Source organism: Globicephala melas, chromosome 12 (assembly GCF_963455315.2).
Source record: "Globicephala melas chromosome 12, mGloMel1.2, whole genome shotgun sequence".
In the NCBI taxonomy this organism is placed as follows: Eukaryota; Metazoa; Chordata; class Mammalia; order Artiodactyla; family Delphinidae; genus Globicephala; species Globicephala melas.
This window is the reverse complement of record NC_083325.1, coordinates 8062020-8086075: the sequence shown is the minus strand read 5'-3', so window position 1 is coordinate 8086075 and position 24056 is coordinate 8062020. Positions and strand designations below refer to the sequence as shown.

Genomic DNA, 24056 nt, shown 5'->3' with positions numbered 1-24056 from the left:
AGGGGCTTCCCTGGTGGCACAGTGGTTAAGAATCCACCTGCCAATGCAGGAGACACAGGTTCGAGCCCTGGTCCAGGAAGATCCCACATGCTGCGGAGCAACTAAGCCCGTGCGCCACAACTACTGAGTCTGCATTCTAGAGCCCACGAGCCACAACTACTGAGCCCGTGTGCCACAACTACTGAAGCCTGCACACGTAGAGCCCATGCTCCCAACAAGAGAAGCCACCACAACAAGAAGCCTGCGCACCGCAATGAAGAGTAGCCCCCACTCACCGCAACCAGAGAAAAGCCCGCGTGCAGCAACAAAGACCCAATGCAGCCAATATAAAATAAATTAAATTAAATTAAATTAAAACAAAAAACTTACAATTTCAAGCCTCAATGAATCTAGGGAAGTCCAAAACAAATCAGAAATTACAGTACAGTATGATTCGTGCCACATACATGTATGCTAAGGGAATACAGGACTACAAAAAAGTATTTCTGACTTCTACTTCCCCCCAAAGACTTAGCATATATTTTCCATGTTCCCTCCAAACTATGAACATATCCATACTGGAGCACTTAACACATTATATTGTTTATTGGATGTCCAAAGCCATCACAACTTAACATGTTAAAACAGACCTCTTGGGCTTCCCTGGTGGCACAGTGGTTGAGAGTCCACCTGCCAATGCAGGGGACACGGGTTCGTGCCCCGGTCCAGGAGGATCCCACATGCTGCGGAGCGGCTGGGCCCGTGAGCCATGGCCGCTGAGCCTACGCGTCCAGAGCCTGTGCTCCGCAATGGGAGAGGCCACAACAGTGAGAGGCCCGCGTACCACAAAACAAAAAACAAACCAGACCTCAATTCCCCCACCTGCACTTCTACTCTCAACCCTGCCTCCACCATGTTCCTTCCCAGTCTTTCCCATGTCACATGGCACTGTCATTTGTGCAGTGATCAAAGTCAAAAGCCAAGGCGTTGTCTTTGTTTCCTCTTTTCCTGAACCTCATCAAATCCATCAACAAGCCCTTTGGATCTACCTCCAAAATATATCCCCAATCCATCATCCACTTCTGTACACTTTTATTATCACCTACTTGGTTCAAGTCACCATCATCTCCCACATGGATTACTGCAATTGTCTCCTAACTGGTCTTTTTCCTTCTACTGCTGCTCCCTGCAACCTGTTTTCCAAACTGAAATCAAAACAATCATTTTAAAATAATGAGATCCTGCTCAAAACACTCCAATGGCTTCCCACTGAAATCAGAATAAAAGTCAAACTTTTTTTTTTACTTTAATCTCTAGCCTACAAAGGTAGCTCATATATTTTTTTTCTTTTTTCCTTTAACATCTTTATTGGAGTATAATTGCTTTACAGCGTTGTGTTAGTTTCTGCTGTATAACAAAGTGAATCAGCTATATGCATACGTATATCCTCATATCCCCTCCCTTTTGCTTCTCCCTCCCACCCTCCTTATCCCACCTCTCTAGGTGATCACAAAACACCAAGCTGATCTCCCTGTGCTATGCAGCTGCTTCCCAGTAGCTATCTATTTTTCATTTGGTAGTGTATATATGTCCATGCCACTCACTTCATCTCAGCTTACCCTTCCCCGTCCCCGCATCCTCAAGTCCATTCTTTATGTCTGCGTAGTTATTCCTGTCCTGCCCCTAGGTTCATCAAAACCATTTTTTTTTTTTAGGTTCCATATATATGTGTTAGCATACGGTATTTGTTTTTCTCTTTCTGACTTACTTCACTCTGTATGACAGTCTCTAGGTCCATCCACTTTACTACAAATAACTCAATTTTGTTTCTTTTTATGGCTGAGTAATATTCCACTGTATATATGTGCCACATCTTCTTTATCCATTCATCTGTCGATGGACACTTGGGTTGCTTCCATGTCCTGGCTATTGTAAGTAGTACTGTAATGAATGTTGTGGTACATGACTCTTTTGAATTATGGTTTTCTCAGGGTATATACCCAGTAGTGGGATTGCTGGGTCATATGGTAGTTCTATTTTTAGTTTTTCAAGGAACCTCCATACTGTTCTCCATAGTGGCTGTATCAATTTACATTCCCACCAACACTGCAAGACGGTGGTTCCCTTTTCTCCACACCCTCTCCAGCATTTATTTTTTGTAGGTTTCTTGATGATGGCCATTCTGACCAGTGTGAGGTGATACATCACTGTAGTTCTGATTTGCATTTCTCTAATGATTAGTGATGTTGAGCATCTTTTCATGTGTTTGTTGGCAATCTGTATTTCTTCTTTGGAAAAATGTCTATTTAGGTCTTCTGCCCATTTTTGGATTGGGTTGTTTGTTTTTTTGGTATTGCGCTGCTTGTATATTTTGGAGATTAATCCTTTGTCAGCTGCTTCATTTGCAAATATTTTCTCCCATTCTGAGGGTTGTCTTTTCATCTTGTTTTTGTTTTCCTTTGCTGTGCAAAAGCTTTTAGGCTTCATTAGGTCCCATTTGTTTATTTTTGTTTTTATTTCCATTTCTCTAGGAGGTGGGTCAAAAAGCATCTTGGAGGCAGCTGCCAAAGATGGCGGAGGGGCAGGTCCTGGTTCTCGATGGCCAAGGCCATCTCCTGGGCTGCCTGGTGGCCATGATGGCCGAGCAGGTGCTTCTGGGTCAAAAGGTGGTGGTTATGTGCTATGAGGGCATCAACATTTCTGGCAATTTCTATAGAAACAAGTTGAAGTACCTGGCATTCCTCTGCAAGTGGATGAACACCAACCCCTCCCACAGCCCCCTACCACTTCTGAGCCCCCAGCTGCGTCTTCTGGCAGACAGTGCAAGGCATGCTGTCCCATAAGACCAATCAAGGCCAGGCCGCTCTAAACTGCCTCAAGGTGTTTGATGGGATCCTGCCACCCTATGACAAGAAAAAGAGGATGGTGGTTCCTACCGCCCTCCAGGTTGTGCATCTGAAGCCTATGTGGAAGTTTGCCTACCTAGGGTCCCTGGCTCATCAGGTTGGCTGGAAGTACCAGGCAGTAACAGCCACCCTTGAGGAGAAGAGAAAGGAGAAGGCCAAGATCCACTACTGGAAAAAGAACCAGCTCACGAGGCTATGGAAGCAGGCCGAAAAGAACACAGAGAAGAAAATTGACAAATTCACAGAGGTCCTCAAAACCCATGGATTCTTAGTCTGAGCCCAATAAAATTGACTGTTTATTCTTAATTTAAAAAAAAAAAAAGAAGAAAAAGAATCTTGCTGTGATTTATGTCAGAGTGTTCTGCCTATGTTTTCCTTTAAGAGTTTTATAGTGTCTGGCCTTACATTTAGGTCTTTAATCCATTTTGAGTTTATTTTTGCGTATGGTGTTAGGAAGTGTTCTAATTTCATTCTTTTACATGTAGCTGTCCAGTTTTCCCAGCACCACTTATTGAAGAGGCAGTCTTTCCTCCACTGTATACTCTTGCCTCTTTTATCAAAGATGAGGTGACCATATGTGCATTGGTTTATCTCTGGGCTTTCTATCCTGTTCGATTGATCTCTTTTTCTGTTTTTGTGCCAGAACCATACTGTCTTGATTACTGTAGCTTTGTAGTATAGTCTGAAGTCTGGGAGTCTGACTCCTCCAGCTCTGTTTTTCTTTCTCAAGATTGCTCTGGCTATTTGGGGTCTTTTGTGTTTCCATACAAATTGTGAAATTTTTTGTTCTAATTCTGTGAAAAATGACTTTGGTAGTTTGATAGGGATTGCATTGAATCTGCAGATTGCTTTGGGTAGTATAGTCTTTTTCACAATGTTGATTCTTCCAATCCAAGAACACAGTATAACTCTCCATCTGTTGGTATCATCTTTAATTTCTCTCATCAGTGTCTTATAGTTTTCTGCATACAGGTCTTTTGTCTCACAAGGTAGGTTTATTCCTAGGTATTTTATCTTTTTGTTGCAATGGTAAATGGGAGTGTTTCCTTAATTTCTTTTTCAGATTTTTCATCATTAGTTTATAGGAATGCAAGAGATTTCTGTGCATTAATTTTGTATCCTGCTACTCTACCAAACTCATTGATTAGCTCTAGTAGTTTTCTGGTAGCACCTTTTTGATTCTCTATTTATAGTATCATGTCTTCTGCAAACAGTGACAGTTTTACTTCTTCTTTTCCAATTTGGATTCCGTTTACTTCTTTTTCTTCTTTGATTGCTGTGGCTAAAACTTCCAAAACTATGTTGAATAACAGTGGTGAGAGTGGGCAACCTTGTCTTGTTCCTGATCTTAAAGGAAATGCTTTCAGTTTTTCACCATTGAGAATGATGTTGACTGTGGGTTTGTCATATATGGCCTTATTACATGTTTAGATAGGTTCCCTCTATGCCTACTTTCTGCAGAGTTTTTATCATAAATGGATGTTGAATTTTGTCAAAAGCTTTTTCTGCATCTATTGAGATTATCGTATGGTTTTTATCCTTCAGTTTGTTAATACGGTGTATCACGTTGAATGATTTGCATATATTGAAGAACCCTTGCATTCCTGGGATAAACCCCACTTGATCATGGTGTATGAACCTTTTAATGTGCTGTTGGATTCTGTTTGCTAGCATTTTGTTGTGAACTTTTGCATCTATGTTCATCAGTGATATTGGCCTGTAGTTTTCTTTTTTTATGACATCTTTGTCTGGTTTTGATATCAGGGTGATGGTGGTCTTGTAGAATGAGTTTGGGAGTGTTCCTCCCTCTGCTATATTTTGGAACAGTTTGAGAAGGACTGGTGTTAGCTCTTCTCTAAATGTTTGATAGAATTCACCTGTAAAGCCATCTGGTCCTAGACTTCTGTTTGTTGGAAGATTTTTAATCACAGTTTCAATTTCATTACTTGTGATTGGTCTGTTCATATTTTCTATTTCTTCCTAGTTCAGTCTTAAAAGGCTATACCTTGCTAAGAATTTGTCCATTTCTTCCAGGTTGTCCATTTTACTGGCATAGAGTTGCTTGTAGTAGTCTCTTAGGATGCTTTGTATTTCTTCAGTGTCTGATGTAACTTCTCCTTTGTCATTTCTAATTTTATTGATTTGAGTCCTCTCCCTCTTTTTCTTGATGAGTCTGGCTAATGTTTTATCAATTTTGTTTATCTTCTCAAAGAACCAGCTTTTAGTTTTACTGATCTTTGCTATTGTTTCCCTCATTTCTTATTCATTTATTTCTGATCTGATCTTTATGATTTCTTTCCTTCTGCTAACTTTGGGGGTTTTTTTGTTCTTCTTTCTCTAATTGCTCTAGGTGTAAGGTTAGGTTGTTTATTTGAGATGTTTCTTGTCTCTTGAGGTAGGATTGTATTGCTATAAACTTCCCCTTAGAACTGCTTTTGCTGCCTCCCATAGGTTTTGGGTTGTTGTGTTTTCATTGTCATTTGTTTCTAGGTATTTTTTTGGTTTCCTCTTTGGTTTCTGCAGTGATCTCTTGGTTATTTGGTAGTGCACTGTTTAGCCTCCATGTGTTTGTATTTCTTACAGTCTTTTTTCCTGTAATTGATATGTAGTCTGATAGCGTTGTGGTCGGAAGAGATACTTGATACGATTTCAATTTTCTTAAAAAAAGTCAAACTTTTTAAGGTCCTACATGATTTGGCCCCTGCCTTCACTTCCCTAAATAGACCTACTACTCTCTTCTTTGTTCACCCCCCAGGTTTATTGGTTTTCTTTCTGTTCCTCTACTGTGCCAATCTCATTCCACTCTGAGGCCTCCTCCCTTGCTTTCCCTCCGTCAGGAACATTCTCACCCCCAAGCCCTTGACATGAATGGCTCCTTCTTACCCTTGGCAATTTGGCTGAAATATCAGAGCATCCTCCCCAACCTCTTACCTAAAGTAGCCTCTCTCCTACTCACTCGCCCATTAGGTTATCACACTTAACACTATTTGAAATTATATCACTTATTTCTTCATTTGTTTATTGTTCGTCACCCCCCACCAAATGTAAGCGCCAAGTGATCTAGGCTCTTGTCAAGTCACTGTTATATCCCTAATGCCTAGAAGAGTGCCCAGCACAAAGTTGGTACTCAATAAAACATTTCCCAAATAATGAATTTTGATGATTCAAACAAGGTAGTTTCAATGGTAGGAGGACGAACAAATGAATGAGTAGTGAAGAAAAAGAAATAGAAAGTGTAGATTTCTTTTACAAAGCATGATTGTGAGAAGAAAGAACAAAATTTGGGAAAAGACCAGGGTTGTTGAAGGGCCAACAGAAGAGGAGAAAAACTTGCTTCTTAATTTCCTCTATATCAAGGACCCCTTTCAGAATTAAGCAAAAGCCCTAGGTCGTTACCCCAGGAAAATGCAAACACATACAAAACTTTAAAAACAATTCCAGGGGGTTCAAGAACTCCCCAAATTTCTTGTACTCCAGGTTAAAAATTCTTACCAGTATAAACACAATGACGATTCCTAAGACATGGGTTAATGTTAACTAAAGGAGAAAGGCCAATAAGCTAGTAAGAGAAAACCCAGGTAAAGGGTGCGCACTGTCCTTTGAGACAAGACAGAAAAAAGCAAGGTCAAGTAACGATTTAGATAAGAAGGGGTAGAAATCTGAAGAAGTTCCTGCCTGGCAGAATTTTAATTTTTCAGTGAAACAGGAGTTGAGATCACATGCTAAAAAGTATCATCAGTGCTGAGCAAAATATAATATGTGCTCAACAAACGTCTACTGAATATTTTGATAGAATAATTGAAAATACTGGAGTATCTTATATAGGATTTTGAAATCTGGTTCCACAAAAGGTCAACTTGTTTTCTTTTTAGAAAACTGTCTCCAAAAGTTTAGACTGAAAGACACTTTGAAGTAGGAGGCAATAGCTTCACTAAGAGAAGGATGTAGAAAACCACATAAAATTTTATGAATAATTTTGAGGTGGGTTCTGTATTTATAAAAAATAAGTGAATATATGTTTTGGAAATTCACTTCAAACAAAACAGTAAGGTCACTTGTTTAACCTTTCTTAAAAAGAAATAATCTCTCCAGTCACTCCATCCAAACCAAAGCTCCTCAGTTCTCTTCAATCCAGACTGTACCGTGAAGAAATAACTTGCCCTTTTTAAGGAGCATAAAACAATGGCCTTAGGAGAAGAATCATTTATCAGTTCCTCTTGGAAACATAAGAAGGGGGTCAAAGAGTTGTTGTCAAGAGGCTTTTCAGAACCAAAGGAATTTAATACAGACTGACATAAATAGCATAACTAAGACAAACAGAACTACCTTACCAACCAGCACACTTCAAGAGATTATCATGGGGTATGTGTACAAGAAAATTCACAGCAGTGTTCCTCATATTCACCAAAAAACATAGAAACCCTAGTGTCCACCAACAGTAGGTAAATTGTGGTATACTCTTACAATGGAACACCAAACAACAAACTAACTACAAGCAATAAAAAGGATCAATCGTAAAAACAATGTTGAGTAACATTGTTACAACAGCAAACTTTGCAAAATACAAAGGAAAACTTAGTACAATCCCATCTACCTAAAGTTCAAAAACAAGCCAAACTAGGAAGTGCATGGTCACATACAAAGATGGTGAAACTACAAGGAAAAGCAAGGAAGTGGCTATCATAGAAGTCATGAAAGGGAACAAGGAGGAGCATGTGATGGGAAAAGGGAATGAATAACAACACCTGCTCTAACTGCCTCTGTATGTGGAGTACTTTTAAAAGCAAGTGATCGTAGGGCTTCCCTGGTGGCGCAGTGGTTGAGAGTCAGCCTGCCGATGCAGAGGACACGGGTTCGTGCCCCGGTCCGGGAAGATCCCACATGCCGCAGAGCGGCTGGGCCCGTGAGCCATGACCGCTGGGCCTGCGCGTCCAGAGCCTGTGCTCCTCAACGGGAGAGGCCACAGCAGTGAGAGGCCCGCGTACGGCCAAAAAAAAAAAAAAAAAAAAAAAAGCAAATAATCCTAAAACAAATGGAAAAAGAAGCACCTGAAGAAGACAGAGAGGTCAGAGAATGTCTACATCTGTTGGGCCATAAGCAGTGATTTTTTTCAGAAGGTAAACAAGATTTATTTTGGAAGCTGCCATTAAATAATGCTAAACTGTATACTGTTTAAAATAAATATATAATTAATGTATCTTCCTAGTTACTACCCACTAATTAAGACTAAATGGCTTACTTAGCTCATTCATCAATTAACATACAAACAAAAATCAGTTGTATCCTGGAGGCAGATCTGAGCAATGTAACCCTTTCCTTTCATAGTTATAACTAAACTATTTTCTTCTAGTTGCAACCCGATTATTCTTCTATTTATTTCCTTACAGGTTAGGAAAAAACAAAAAAAAAGTGTGCTTGAAATTTTGAAAACCACTAGAGGAAATTTAAAACAACGAATATCGTGAGATATAATGGCCTTAAATGGAAAAAGGAAAACAAACACAGAGACCCTGTGTCATCTATGTAACGTTTCCTGAAATCGCTATCCTTGACTTTATTTAAAGAAAAAAAAAAGTGTATTCCTATGCGTGTTTAGGTATCAGCTCCCTGATCGCCGCAGTTATTCAATTTAAACCTCAAGTACTTTTTCCAAGGAAAGTCACCGTACCCTGCCTTTCTGGTGTATAATTTCTACTGTAATTATATGAGATTTTCATGCAATTGACTACGTAGTCTCGGCCCTTCACCTCGCCAAGTCTATAAAGTGGCTTAAAAGTGAGAGGCTGGGAGTCAGGAAGAGCCAGGTTGAACTCCCAAATCTCTCGCTTCCAAATTCCTCAGCTCCACTCCAGAGCGTTTCTAAACAGAACAATCCCCGCAACGACCAAGCGGAGAGCCGCGGTAGGCAGCGAGGCGGTCACCATAGGAACTGGGCTCAACCCTAAGCTCCCAAGAAACGACAACACGGGCAAAGTTTGCTCCTGGCGGGCTTCCCTGGACCGCAACTCCGCCGGCTACCGCCCCTAACAGCGGCTCCAGCAGCCAATACCCACCTCAGGGGTCGCCCTCAGCCCCGGACACCCACCACACCCGCCCCCTGCAGCTGCCCTCTCAGAGGCCTTCTGGCCCAGGAGATGCTTTTTACCCCAACACGGCGCATCCCCGCGCTTCTACCTGGGGCTGCGGGTCCCTCCCCGGGCTTCTCGGCCTGCCATCCTCCCCGGAGCTCATCCTGGCGACTGCCAGGACTCCGCCTCCGTCAGGGATCCAGGTCCCTCGAGGTCTCCATCCTCCGCCCCTTTCCTCTCCCTTCCCACCCCAAATCGACCTGGCCCCGCCCCGGGAGTCGCAGGGAGGCGGGACCCGGCAGGAAGGAGGCGGGGACGGTTAGCGCCGGCCTCCGCCGCCGTCGGCCCCGCCCTCACGCTCTGTACCTGAGGGGACTCGTCCTCCACCTCCCCGGAGCCTTTGCTCCGCTTCTGTCCAGCGCGCCCCAAGTCCCTGTGCGCACGCGTACCTGGCTCGACCCTCCCTCTCGCGGGGACTACAAGCGGCGCGCGGACACCCACGCACGTAGCGACGCGTACGTCCTCCTGTCCGCCTTACAGGGCGCTTGAGGATAAGGCCTCTTCCTGGTTCATCCGCGCCGCGCAGGCGCACGCCCACGCAGCGTCTAGACTACCCCTCCGAGAGTCCCGTCTCCTAGTAACCAGCCGCTATCCCCTTTTCCAAGACTTTTTCCTCACTCCCTGGGGGCGGCGGCCGCACCTGAGTGGAATGCGCATGCGCGGGGCTCCATTCCCTCTGGCTGCCTTCAGTTAGCTCTGGGACACCTGCTGCTTTGCTGCCGCTCTTTTGTGCTATTTTCCCCAGGGATCGGGTACCATTCTGGACCCACGTTCAGTGAATTCGTTACTCCGCAGAGTTGCTCTTGGGCGCTGGGAGGGTGGTGCGCTCTCGGTCCGCAGTCAGGGGCCTGTTTGCGTGGAGCCTCCCGGGTCGGGTGCTGCTGCTTGCAGCCTCGGGGGAGAGACCGTCCTGTTGCGGTAAGCGCCCGCAGCTGGGGAGCCTGCGGACCCCGAGCCCCGTCCGCCAGGCACCATCCAGTCTGGGTTGAATCTGAGAGTGACAGAACTAGTGATGACAGCGCAGGTTCCTGACCGGTATGCCTTCTCCACAAGCCAGGCCTACTCCAAGTCCCCTTTGAAGAAAAACTGATCATGGTTAACAAAAAAAAGAAATATCACTTGATATTTAATATTGTACAGATTCTGCTCCTGTTTAATACCGTTTAAATTTGTCCTCTCAAATAGGAGCCTTCAGTCTGGGAACACTCATTTAAGTTAACCAGGTGTAATATTATTTTTGGCCATCCAACTATGTTAATATTGACCACATTACCTAAAAATGAAGAAATGAACTTTTTAGGGGAAAAGAATGAGAATTGCATTATTCTGCCAAATTTTTGGAGCTCAGCTGGAAAAGAAATATTGTCCTTTAAACATTTCTTCATGTTTAACATGTTCCACTTTTCTTAAGTAACCCAAGGGCTTCTGAACTCTAAAGGTGGTTTTATCTCCCTGTCTTTTCCTACAGATGAAATAAACTAGGTTTTCATAGCTGTTCTCTGATGATCTTGATATAGTATTCGCCTGTGTCTTTCAAAAGTAATCTCACATTTCAAGAGACTAACGCTTCCTGTTTTTGCCAGGTGAGTACTCATTTTTTTCCCACAATGTATTTTGACAGGCATAAATAAATTTTATGTTAGAACGAATTTCACAGAAGTGCATTTAAATATGTGCCATATGTTTTCCAGTCTCTGCTCTGATTTTTTTATGCCAGTACATTTTATTTGTTATTTGTGCCAGTACATTTTCTCATCTTTTCAGATATAATATACTTTGTAAGTATAGCTAGATACTAAAAAATTAAATCGTGTCCCTGTTATTTTAGATAAAGAAGTCAGAGGTCCCAAGAGATACATTTCCTGTGAAATATAATTATACCTAACTGATAAAATAAGTTACAAAGAAGCATGAGCTCTCAAAGACCATCCTGAAAAGTTATTTTAGGGAAAACAAAGTATAATCTCATTTCCTCTTAAAATACTAAGATTATTTTGAATAAAATGTTCTCATGATCTAGCATTATTGAAAAGAAATGGGGAAAAATGTACAAACCTCAAAACTCTAAGATAGAGTTGAAGGCTTGTGGGGAGAAGGGGATTGTTAATACAGGTGGTAGGAAAGTACTCCCTTTAGGGAAAAAATTAGGGAGCGGCTGGGCCCGTGAGCCATGGCCGCTGAGCCTGCGCGTCCGGAGCCTGTGCTCCGCAACGGGCAAGGCCGCAATACTGAGAGACCCGCGTACCGCAAAAAAAAAAAAAAAAAAAAAAAAAAAGAATGTAGGGAAAAGATCATTTTAAAGCTAGACCAGGGCGTGAAGAGTTTCCTTTCTTTTCCTATCAAGGACTGTTGACTTCCTCCCTCAGCCCAAGAAAGTGAAAAATTTCCTCCCTCTGTGGAAACCCAAAGAGTGCTGAGTGCCCCCTCCTGCCCCACCTAATCCTTTTATAGCACCTGAGCTCTCTCCCTTGTAATAGATACTCCTGTGCAAGTCTGAGATCGGGTTTCTCCATTTCACAAACTTCGCTACAAAAACCTCTATTTCACCTTTTTTCTTCCTCGGTACCTCCCTGGTCCCCTTAAAAAAAAAGTATACACATGTTAAGCTGCTTTTTGCTGTTCTGCAGCTAACTGATGCTCTGTTCATTTTTTTTTTAATTGGATAGTTTGTACTGATATATTTTCAAGCTCACTGTTCTTTCCTTTGGCAGTGTTACTCCCATCCACGATATTTTTCATGTCCGATTTATATTTTTCATCTCTGGATTCCAGTTTGATTTTTTTTAAATGTCTTTCATTTCTCACTTCATCATGCCCATGCTTTGGGAAATATGGAATATATTTAAAATAGCTGTTGTGTACTAATTCTATCATCTGTCTCATTCTTGGCATTGTTTCTATTAACTGATTTTTTTCCTCCTGGTTATGCGTCACATTCTTCTGCTTGTTTTCATGCCTGGTGAGTTTTTATTGGCTGCCAGGTGTTGCAGATTTGACATTGTTGGGTGCTGGAGGTTTGGGTTTTGGTTTTTCTTTAAATATATTTAGGCTTTTTTCTGAGATGCAACAAGTTTACTTGGAAACAGTTTGATCCTTTAGAGCTGCCCTGTTGAAAATAGTAACCACTAGCTACATGTGGCTATTTGAATTTGTATTCATAAAATTAAATAAAATTTAAAGTTTAGTTCCTCATTTGTATTCTGTATATTTCAAATTCCAACACCCAGCTTGCATCGGTCGTTCTGTATTAGAATTCTCGCCTGCCAACATCCACACGTGGCTAGTGGCTACTATATTAGACAATCCATATAGGATATTTCCATCATTGCAAAAAGTCCTGTTGGACAGACCTGCTTTAGAAGCTTGCTTTTAAGCTTTGTTAGGTCCAAAATAGTCTTTATTTAGGGCTAATTTGACCCCATTACTGAGGCAATACCTTTCTGAGGACTCTATTCAATGACCAGTGTATTAAGAGTTCTTTCTACTCTGACTGGTGAGAACTCTATTCTTGGCCCTGTGTAGGCTCTAAGAACTATTCTGCCTTCTCCTTTTTGGTGTTATTTTCCCCAGGGCTCAATAGTTTTTTTACACACATACACTGATAAGTATTCAGCCAAAGAACTGTGGGGAATCTTCTGCAGACCTCTGGAGCTCGCTCTCTCACTGCACCTCTCCCCTCTCTCCACAAATTCTAGCCATCTTGGCCTCTGCAAACTCTGAAGTCTGTCTTCACAGTTCACTGAAGTGGCCAGAGTCAATTTGGATTCCCCTTCCTTGTGATGAAGCCTAAAATTTCCAGGCCCTGAGCACTCATAAGACTTAACCTTATCTCCTTTCTCTTAGGGATCACTCTCCTGTACTACCTATTGTCCAGTATCTAAAAACCATTGCTTCATGTGTTTTGTCTGTTTTTAAGATGTTTAAGGCATGAGGATAAATCTGGTCCATGTTACTCCATCCTGGACAGAAGCAGAAGTCAGCTATCTCCACTAATCATCCCCATCAGAAGTGGTTTGCAATTCAGAAATTGCTTCAGCCTGAGGGAACTGTCAGTGCCTGGGCCCTGAAGCAGAAGAGGTCCCCGAAGCATGTCCTGGAGGAACAGTAATGAGGTCATGGGGCGGGGGGCAGAGTGGAGAGGAGAAGAGCTTGGGATGACAGAATGTTACTGGTGTATCTGTTTCCTATTGCTGCTGTAACAGTTTGGCACAAATGTGGTAGCTTTAAGCAACACCAATTTATTATCTTACAGTCCTGGAGGTTAGAATCCAAAACGGATCTCACTGGGCTAATACTGAGATGTCAGCAGGGCTGCATTCCTTCTGGAGGTTCTAGGGGAGCATCTGTTTTCTTGCCTTTCCAGCTGCTACAGGCTGCCCGCTTTGCTTATTAGCTTGTGGTCCCCTTCTATCTTCAAAGCCAGCGATGGCCAGTCATCACTCTAACAGTGACATTCCTGTCTCTCCCTCAATTTTTCTTCTTTTTTCTTTTTTTGCTGCACTGAGTGGCTTCTGAAATCTTAGTTCCCCAACCAGGGATCGAACCCAGGCCCTTGGCAGTGAGAGTGCCAAGTCCTAACCACTGGACCGCCAGGGAGTTCCCCTCGCCCTCACTTATAAAGACCCTTGTGATTATATTCGTAGCCACCAATTAGCCCAGGGTTATCTCCCCACCTCAAGGTAGGTTGATTGGCAACCTTAATGCCCCCTTGCCATGTAACAGAACGTTCGCAGGTTGTGGGGATTAGGATATGGACTTCTTTGGGGACCATTCTTCTGCCTACCACAGCTGGAGACTTGTTAGGTAGAGAATTTGGCTTTACTCTGTGATGGGAAGTAACTAGAGTGTGTTGAGCAGAGGATGGATGTGATATGCCTTATGTTTTAAAAGGCCCATTCCAGATACAGTTAGAAGAACAAACAGTGGGGAGGCATAGGCAAGGGTAGAAACAGAAACAGGATTCACTGAAGGATTGGATGTGGAATGTGAGGTAGGAATTAAAAATTACTCCATCAGCAATGCACAAGGTTTCCTGCATTCTACTAAATATTCGGTGCTACCCACCTATCTGCCATTCAGATGGTAGCAAACTTGCATTTCTCTGATTTCTAATAAGTCTGAGCATTGCTTTATGCACACGTTATCTTTTGGGGATTCTCCAGTCGGTGAATTATGTCTCTGTATCCTTTGCCCATTTTTCTAATGGGTTTCCTTTTTCCTTGTTAATTCATAGTTGTTCTTGTTATATTATAACTATAAATCCCTTGTCAGCTTGGACAGCACATCTTCCAGTCCTTTCTCTGTCTTCTGAACTTTGTTTACAATTTCTTTTTTTATTTTAATTTTTGAATTTTATTTTATTTATTTTTTTATACAGCAGGTTCTTATTAGTCATCAGTTTCATACACATCAGTGTATACATGTCAATCCCAATCGCTCAATTCATCACACCACCACTGCCACCGCCGCGCCGCTTTCCCCCTTGGTGTCCATATGTTTGTTCTCTACATCTCTGTCTCAATTTCTGCCCTGCAAACCAGTTCACCTGTACCATATTTCTAGGTTCCACATATATGCGTTAATATACGATATTTGTTTTTCTCTTTCTGACTTACTTCACTCTGTATGACAGTCTCTAGATCCATCCACGTCTCAACAAATGACCCAATTTCGTTCCTTTTTATAGCTGAGTAATATTCCATTGTATATATGTACCACATCTTCTTTATCCATTCATCTGTTGATGGGCATTTAGGTTGCTTCCATGACCTGCCTATTGTAAATAGTGCTTCAATGAACATTGGGGTGCATGTGTCTTTTTGAATTATGGTTTTCTCTGGGTATATGCCCAGTAGTGGGATTGCTGGATCATATGGTAATTCTATTTTTAGTTTTTTAAGGAACATCCATACTGTTCTCCATAGTGGCTGTATCGATTTACATTCCCACCAACAGTGCAAGAGTGTTCCCTTTTCTCCACACCCTCTACAGCATTTGTTGTTTGTAGATTTCCTGATAATGCCCATTCTGACTGGTGTGAGGTGATACCTCATTGTAGTTTTGATTTGCATTTATCTAATAAGTAGTGATGTTGAGCAGCTTTTCATGTGCTTCTTGGCCATCTGTATGTCTTTTTGGAGACATGTCTATTTAGGTCTTCTGACCATTTTTGGATAGGTTGTTTGTTTTTTTAATATTGAGCTGTTTATATATTTTGGAGATTAATCCTTTGTCCGTTGATTCATTTGCAAATATTTTCTCCCATTCTGAGGGTTGTCTTTTCATCTTATTTATGGTTTCCTTTGCTGTGTAAAAGCTTTGAAGTTTCATTAGGTCCCATTTGTTTATTTTTTGTTTTTATTTCCATTACTCTAGGAGGTGGATCAAAAAAGATCTTGCTGTGATGTCAAAGAGTGTTCTTCCTATGTTTTCCTCTAAGAGTTTTATAGTGTCTGGTCTTACATTTAGGTCTCTAATCCATTTTGAGTTTATTTTTGTGTATGCTGTTAGGGAGTGTTCTAATTTCATTCTTTTACATGTAGCTGTCCAGTTTTCCCAGCACCACTTATTTAAGAGACTATCTTTTCTCCATTGTATATCCTTGCCTCCTTTGTCATAGATTAGTTGACCATAGGAGCATGGGTTTATCTCTGGGCTTTCTATCCTGTTCCATTGATCTATATTTCTGTTTTTGTGCCAGTATCATATTGTCTTGATTACTGTAGCTTTGTAGTATAGTCTGAAGTCAGCTCCAGCTCAGTTTTTTTCCCTCAAGACTGATTTGGCTATTCAGGGTCTTTTGTGTCTCCATACAAATTTTAAGATTTTTTGTTCTAGTTCCATAAAAAATGCCACTGGTAATTTGATAAGGATTGCATTGAATCTATAGATTGCTTTGGGTAGTATAGTCATTTTCACAATATTGATTCTTCCAATCCAAGAACATGGTATATCTCTCCATCTGTTGGTATCATCTTTAATTTCTTTCATCAGTGTCTTATAGTTTTCTGCATACAGGTCTTTTGTCTCACAAGGTAGGTTTATTCCTAGGTATTTTATTCTTTTTCTTGCAGTGGTAAATGGGAGTGTTTCCTTAATTTCTCTTTCAGATTTTTCATCATTAGTGTATAGGAATGCAAGAGATTTCTGTGCATTAATTTTGTATCCTGCAACTTTACCTAATCCATTGATTAGCTCTAGTAGCATCTTTAGGATTCTCTATGTATAGTATCATGTCATCTGCAAACAGTGACAATTTTACTTCTTCTTTTCCAATTTGTATTCCTCTCATTTCTTTTTCTTCTCTGATTGCTGTGGCTAGGATGTCCAAAACTATGTTGAATCATAGTGAGAGTGGACATCCTTTTCTTGTTTCTGATCTTAGAGGAAATGCTTTCAGTTTTTCATTGAGAATGATGTTTGCTCTGGGTTTGTCATATACGGCCTTTATTATGTTGAGGTAGGTTCCCGCTATGCCCACTTTCTGGAGAGTTTTTATCAAAAATGGGTGTTGAATTTTGTCAAAAGCTTTTTCTGCATCTATTGAGATGAGCATATGGTCTTTATCCTTCAATTAGTTAATATGGTGTATCACACTGGTTGATTTGTATATATTGAAGAATCCTTGCATCCCTGGGATAAACCCCACTTGATCATGGTGTATGATCCTTTTAATGTACTGTTGGATTCTGTTTGCTAGTATTTTGTTGAGGATTTTTGCATCTATGTTCATCAGTGATATTGGTCTTTAATTTTCCTTTTATGTAGTGTCTTTGTCTGGTTTTGGTATCAGGGTGATGGTGGCCTCATGGAATGAGTTTGGGAATGTTCCTTCCTCCGCAATTTTTGGAAGAGTTTGAGAAGGATAGGTGTTAGCTCTTCTCTAAATGTTTGATAGAATTCACCTGTGAAGCCATCCGGTCCTGGACTTTTGTTTGTTGGAAGCTTTTTTTTTTTTTGCGGTATGCGGGCCTCTCACTGTTGTGACCTCTCCCGTTGCGGAGCACAGGCTCCGGACGCGCAGACTCAGCGGCCATGGCTCAAGGGCCCAGCCACTCCGCGGCATGTGGGATATTCCTGGACCAGGGCACGAACCTGTGTACCCTTCATCAGTAGGCGGACTCTCAACCACTGAGCCACCATGGAAGGCCCTGTGGCATATCTTAAAATCTGGTATGGCAAGTCTCTGTGCTTTTTGTGTGTGAATGTCCAAATTTATTTAGCTCTTTATAGATCTTTATTCTTCCATATGCATACAAGATTTCCTTTGAATGGCAACTGAAATACTAGGTCAAAGAGGCCCCCAATAGACTTCTTCTCCCTTCCTGTCCTCAAAATCCCAGAGAAGTTAAGGTGAGACTCATAGGGCCAAATCTAATCTATTGCATTTCATTCCTTCTCAGTCCCTCTGTTAGAGTGAAGTTTAATGTGCTAGTGGGTAATTATATACATTACCATTATTTTACCCTCTGTCAATTTCAAATGTGGTATGTTTTATAGTTTTGTTAGTATTTTCTTTTAAATTTTTTTTTAATTTGGTTGCACCACGTCTTAGTTGTGGCAGGCGGGCTCCTTAGTTGTGGCACATGGGCTCCTTAGTTGTGGCATATGAACTGTTAGTTGCAGCAAGCACGTGGGATCTAGTTCCCTGACCAGGGATCGAACCCGGGCCCCCCGCATTGGGAGTGCGGAGTCTTAACCACTGCACCACCAGGGAAGTCCCTTTAATTTTTTTTTAACTTTGTATTTTGAAAAAGTTTTAAACATATAGAAGTTTAGCAAAAATAATATACTGAAGAATTTTTTATCCTTTCCCACCTAGAGTCATTAACATTTTGCATATGTTACTTTCTCTCTGTATCTATCTCTCACTAGATAATTTGAAAGCAAGTTGTAGATATGATCCTTTACCCCTATGTCAGCATGTTATCTCCTGAGACCAAGGACATTCACTAATATAACCACAATACAATTATCCCAATCAGGGGATTTAACAGTGATGCAACATTATTATCTAATAAACCATCCATATTCAAATTGTCCAATTGTCCAAGAAATGGCCTTTGTAGTACATTTCCTCCACGTTCCAGCCCACCCCACCTCCCAATTCAGGATCATTGACTACATTTGGAAATCATGTCTCTTTAGTACCCTTTAATCTGGAGCAGTTCCTCAACTTCTCTTTGTCTTTCATACATTGACATTTCTGAGTACGGGTTATTTATTTTATATAATGTCTCTCAATTTGGGTTTATCTGATTGTTTCCTCATGATTAGATTCAACTTATGCTTTTTTTTTTTTTTTTTGCGGTACGTGGGCCTCTCACTGTTGTGGCCTCTCCCATTGCAGAGCACAGGCTCCGGACGCGCAGGCTCAGCAGCCATGGCTCACGGGCCCAGCTGCTCCGCGGCATGTGGGATCTTCCCGGAGCCGGGCACGAACCCGTGTCCCCTGCATCGGCAGGTGGACTCTCAACCACTGTGCCACCAGGGAAGCCCCAACTTATGCATTTTTGAGAGGAGTGTTTCCTTTTTAAATAATCAAAGAGGAGGAACCAAATAACAGAATAAACTCACTTTTACTCATTTGAAGGTAGTATTGGATATTCACTTGATGAGAAAAAAATTCATCTTCAATTTCCAAATCTAAGAAACAGGTATTTGTTATACTAACAACATTTGATTAACTACTATGTTTAGGATACTACTGTAGACCCTGGACTCTGTTCTGTTACAGATTAAACACTGATACTCAATCACGAATATGGATAAACAAGGTTTCAACATGATATCTTTAGAAATCTTCTGTCAGTAAATGATTAGGGCTTGATGGGGATGGAATTGTAAACTCATAAAAGATAACTCCAGTACCTAAATATTAAAGAAATACATTCTAAAAGGTGAGTAAGTGCTTTCATTCACAGCTGTGGAGTGGGTTCCAGATCTCAAGTTGCTGCTAGAGCTTCTTCAGTAGATCACTGTTCTGTAACAAGCTCTGGTCCCTTCTGCCATCCTGGTCAACTCTGCTTACCAAATTCCTGACCATCTTTCAAAGCCCAACCCTGACGTAGGCCCCCTCCTTTCACAACCTTTCCAAGCCCCTCCCGCCATGTTGCATGCTCATCTCTCTAAGCAGATTGGGCATTGGTAATAAAAGGTACTGTTTCTTTATTGGACATCTTTTTTTTTCTTTAGTTTTTTGTATTGTGGTAAAATACATGTAACATAAAATGTAGCATCTTAGCCATTCTTAGGTGTATAGTTCAGTGTATTAAATATATTCATAATTTTGTGCTGTCATCACCACCATTTATCTCCAGAACTCTTTTCATCTTGTAAAATTGAAAGTCTATACCCCTTAAACAACACCTCCCCATGGCAACCATCATTCTACTTTCTGTCTCTATGATTTTGACTTCTAGCTACCTCATGTAAGTAGAGTCATACAGTATTTGTCTTTATGAGTTATTTCACTTAGCATAATGTGTTCAAGGTTCATCACGTTGTAGCATATTGCAGAATTTCCTCCTTTTTAATGCTGAATATTTCATCATATTTATATACAACATTTTGCTTACCTATGATCCATCGTTGGACACTTGAGTTGCTTCCACATTTTAGCTATTGTGAATAATAGCTTATGTTATTTGTACATGGGTGTACAAATATGTCTTCAAGACCCAGAAGTTGGTTTGCTGGATCGTATGGTAATTCTATTTTTAATTATTTGAGGAACTGCCACACTGTTTTCCACAGTAGCTGTACCATTGAACATTCCCACCAATAGTGCATAAAGGTTTGAATTTCGGGCTTCCCTGGTGGCTCAGTGGTTAAGAATCCGCCTGCCAATGCAGGGGACACGGGTTCGAGCCCTGGTCTGGGAAGATCCCACATGCCGCGGAGCAACTAAGCCCATGCACCACAGCTCCTGAGCCTGTGCTCTAGAGCCCACAAGCCACAACTACTGAAGGCTGCGTGCCTAGAGCCTGTGCTCTGCAACAAGAGAAGCCACCACAATGAGAAGCCCGTGCAGCACAACGAAGAGTAGCCCCCACTCGCTGCAACTAGAGAAAGCCCATGCGCAGCAATGAAGACCCAATGCAGCCAAAAATAATTAATTAATTTTTTTAAAAAAAGGTTTGAATTTCTCGACATCCTCAACAACACTTGTTATTTTCTGTTTTTTTTTTTAATAGTAGCTATCCTAATGGTTGTGAGGCTGTATCTAATTGGTAGCTGTGATCTGAATTTCCCTAATTATTAGTGATGGTGGGCATTTTTTCATGTAATTGTTGGCCATTCATATATCTTCTCTGGAGAAATGGCTATTCAAGTCCTTTGCCAAATTTTGAATTGGATTATTTTGTTGTTGTTGAGATTCAGTTCTCTGTATATTCTGGGTATTAGTCCCTTATCATATATATGGTTTGCAAATATTTTCTCCTTCTGTGGGTTGCCTTTATAGTCTCGTGTCTATTAATGCACAAAATTTATATATTCTCATAAGTTCCAACTTGTCTATTTTTTCTTTTGTTGCCTCTGCCTTTGGTGGTGTATTCAAATCATTGCAAATCCATCAGGAAGATTTTGACTTATGTTTTCTTTTAAGAGTTAGAGCTTTAGGTCTTACATTTAGGTCTTTGATCCATCTTGCGTTAGTTTTTGTATATGGTATTAGGTAAGGGTCCAACTTCATTCTTCTGCGTGTGGATATCCAGTTTTCCCAGCACATTTTGTTGAAAAGGCTGCCCTTTCCCCCACTGAATGGTCTGAGCAGTCATAGGTCTATTCAGATTTTCGTTTCTTATCGACTTAGTCTTGGTAGGTTTTGCGTTTCTAGGAATTTGTTCATTCAGCTAGGATATCCAATTTGTTGGCATACAGTTGTTCATAGCACTCTCTTATAATACTTTTTATTTCTGTAGACTCAGTAGTAATGTCCCCTTTCATTTCTGATTTAGTAATTTGAGTTTTCTCAGTCCATCGAGGTAGTCTGTCAATTTTGTTGCTCTTTTCAAAAACTACTTTTGGTTTAATTGATTATCCTCTATTGCTTTTCTGTTCTCTACTGCATTTATCTCTGCTCTAGTCTTTATTATTTCCTTCCTTCTGCTAGTAATGGGTTTAGTTTCTTCTTCTTTTTCTAGTTCATTAAGCTGTAAAGTTTGTTGATTTGAGATCTTTCTTGTTTTTTTAATGCAAGTATTTATAACTATAAATTCCCCCCTTAGTACTGATTTTGCTTCATCCCATAAGTTTGATATGTTGTGTTTTTGTTTATATTCATCTCTAAGTATTTTTTAAAATGTCCCTTGTGATTTCTTTGATCCATTGGTTGTTTAAGAGTATACTGCTTAATTTCCACAAATATGTGAATTTTCCTGTTTTACTTCTGTTGTTGATTTCTGACTTCATCCCATTGTGGTCAGAGAAGATACTTTGTATGATATCCATACTTTGTATGATATCCATCTTTTTAAATCTACTGAGACTTAATTTGTGGCCTAACATATGGTCTATCCTGGAAAATGTCCCCTTGAGAAGAATATGTATCCTGTTGTTGTTGGGTTTTTTGTATTGCATGTGTTTGTTAGCTCTAGTCAGTTTATTGTGTGGTTTAAATCCTCTATTTCCTTACTTGTGTCCTGTCTGGTTGTTCTCTCCATTATTGACAGTTCAGTTTTGAAATCTCCAACTATTATTGTAGAACTGTCTATTTCTCCCTTCATTTCTGTCAGTTTTTCCTTCATTATTTTGATAGTGTATTATTACGTGTGTAAATGTTTACAGTTGTTTGGGCAGCTTTTTTTTTTTTCCCTAGAACACCTAGCAGAGTGTTTGGCCTTCAGTAATTATTTCTTTAATCCATTAATAATAAATTAAAAGTTTTTGATAATAAGAATGATAGGCAGGACTAAGTAGAGAAGTTCTATTATTTTCTGCAAGGTGATGAAAGGTAACATCTAGTAAATTCCTTTTAATAAAAAGACTTTCGGAGAATCTGTAGAACCTGCAAACCCTTCCACAAAGAAAATGTAAACACTGAGAGGTGGAAGGCGATTTTACTTTATATTTTTGGCATCATCACCATGAAATTTCATTAAAACAAACATTGCCATGAAGTTAGTTGAAATTCCCGCTGTATTCACTTGTAACAATTTTTTCCCCAAGCAGTCAAGTTGAAGAAACGTCTCCACTACTTAAAGAGGGACCTGCAAACTATTTCTATTCAGCTGTCCCAATGGGATTTTCTCTTAGTAAATCTGCTACTCAGGTATCTGCTATGCGTATGGATTCAAAAGTGGATGATCACTTAATGCAAGGCACTGAGAAAAGCAAATTGGAACCAGTGACTCAGTTATTTCAAAACACCAAGAAAATAAGATTAGAAGACACAAACCAAGAAAACTTTACAAGGAGCAAAGATACTGGCACAGGATCTCTTTCGGAGAAAGCCTTGGGTTCAGTGGTGTATGTTAAAGAAAGTGATGGAATAGAAATGATAGATGTGGAATGAAGTTATTTGTGTATGTTACCAAAGAAACCAAAAATTGGTTTTGACTAAGAGGGCCTGTTGAATGAGAACGTAACCTTATTATGAAAACCTAACAAAATGAAGGAAGACGATTGCTTATTTTTCACTATTTATGAATCACTGTAGATTGCACTTTTTGATGATACATATTCAGAAAAGTTGCTTTAGAGAGAAGAAGCTTTCCAAAATTCAAAGAAGATTTCTCTGGTATTACATTCTGTCCTTGTCAAAAAATCAGAGTTTTTGTGTAACAGTATTTAAATGGCACCAAAACATTTTAATTATAATGTATTTCTCTAACAAGTGATCAAAAACCCAAAAAAACAGTGCCCAAACAATTTGACATCAGTATTTCACATGATTTCTGCTGTACTGATTTTGTATGTTGAAATTCCAGTTAGGGATTTTGCTTTAGAATACTTTATCTTCTTGCATTTTTTCATGTCTGTTCTGTTAAAGATCACTGGCAGCTAAACTCAAAGACCAGTAAATTACGTACCTTGAGAAGCATTTCACATTTCAAATAATCCTTTTAAAACTTTTTTTTCACCCACGTGGAATTCATTTCAGAGTTCACAAAACCGTTTTTTCTAAGTGTAATAATTTATCTTGCGGATGTTACCATTTTATACCACCAATATTTAATATAATAAAACAGCCTAGTTGTTAAAAAAAATTCTTGTTTTGTATATATCAGTTTGCCATTCTTATTAAAACATCTACTAGTTTGAAACAGCAGTATTGTCCCAAGTAATGTAAGCTGAAGTTAAAAACCATTTGTGTCTGGACAAACAGTGACCTATAAATATTTCTATTATGTATGGTTTGAACATTTTCCTGTACTTTAATATTTACTGGTGATCTCTAATGCTCAATTGAGTAATCTCCTTAATATTCATAAAGGAAAAAGGCATATTCAAACAGGAAAAGGCATCTTCTTTTAGGAGAAGAAATATTTTGTAAATCAGAAAAAAACCAAACAGATGTCACGTATTTGTAGAGTTAAAAAAAAAAAAAATTGAATGGGATGTAAGCCACTAAGATAATGCTCTTTATCATTTATAGAATATAATTCTTTGGGAGAGAAAAAATACACAAATCATTCATTTGTTCACCTAGCCCGGCACTGTGCTTGGTGCTCAGGATACAGTGGTGAATAAATTACCACTACCTTCATAGTGCTTACTGTCTGTCTACCAGGGAAGGTAGAACGTCAGACAGTAATTATATGATACAAATTGTGATGTGCCATGAAGAAAAAGTTAAATTTCAGAGAGACAGAAGAGGAGACATAACACATACGCTTGATTTTTTTTTTTTTTTTTTTTTGCGGTACGCGGGCATCTCACTGTTGCGGCCTCTCCCGTTGCGGAGTACAGGCTCCGGATGTGCAGGCTCAGTGGCCATGGCTCATGGGCCCAGCCGCTCCGCGGCATGTGGGATCTTCCCAGACCGGGGCACGAACCCGTGTCCCCTGCATCGGCAGGCGGACTCTCAACCACTGCACCA

At 40.3% G+C, this 24056-nt stretch overlaps 2 protein-coding genes and 1 pseudogene across 12 annotated transcripts in view; 2 read left to right on the top strand and 1 right to left on the bottom strand.

Annotated features, from left to right (window-relative positions):
• Positions 1 to 9406, bottom strand: part of TSGA10 (testis specific 10) — a 105583-nt gene extending 96177 nt beyond the window's left edge. For 4 of the 7 annotated variants that reach the window (XM_030838828.2, XM_060309395.1, XM_060309394.1 and 1 more), the window contains exon 1: positions 9060 to 9189. In XM_030838828.2, coding sequence (XP_030694688.2) covers positions 9060 to 9116 — 57 coding nt within the window. In that variant the 5' untranslated portion in view covers positions 9117 to 9189. The other 3 variants (XM_060309399.1, XM_060309397.1, XM_030838837.2) reach the window with 3 other exon arrangements.
• Positions 2550 to 3162, top strand: LOC115843123 (large ribosomal subunit protein uL13 pseudogene; annotated as a pseudogene).
• On the top strand, positions 9405 to 23199 carry C12H2orf15 (chromosome 12 C2orf15 homolog). 5 transcript variants are annotated; one of them, XM_060309405.1, is made up of 4 exons: positions 9405 to 10048; positions 10482 to 10596; positions 18750 to 18912; positions 22184 to 23199. In XM_060309405.1, the coding sequence occupies exon 4, from the start codon at positions 22254 to 22256 to the stop codon at positions 22527 to 22529; it is 276 nt and encodes a 91-aa protein (XP_060165388.1). In that variant the 5' UTR covers positions 9405 to 10048; positions 10482 to 10596; positions 18750 to 18912; positions 22184 to 22253; the 3' UTR covers positions 22530 to 23199. The 5 variants fall into 5 exon arrangements, with proteins under 5 accessions (XP_060165388.1, XP_060165390.1, XP_060165384.1 ...); XM_060309407.1 differs by lacking the exon at positions 18750 to 18912 and having other exon boundaries at positions 9405 to 9931; XM_060309401.1 differs by lacking the exon at positions 18750 to 18912.
• Positions 23200 to 24056: the final 857 nt, after the last annotated feature.

Bases quoted from the DNA above. Each gene is read 5' to 3' on its own strand.
- C12H2orf15 (XM_060309407.1), top strand. From the start codon at position 22,254: ATGGGATTTTCTCTTAGTAAATCTGCTACTCAGGTATCTGCTATGCGT.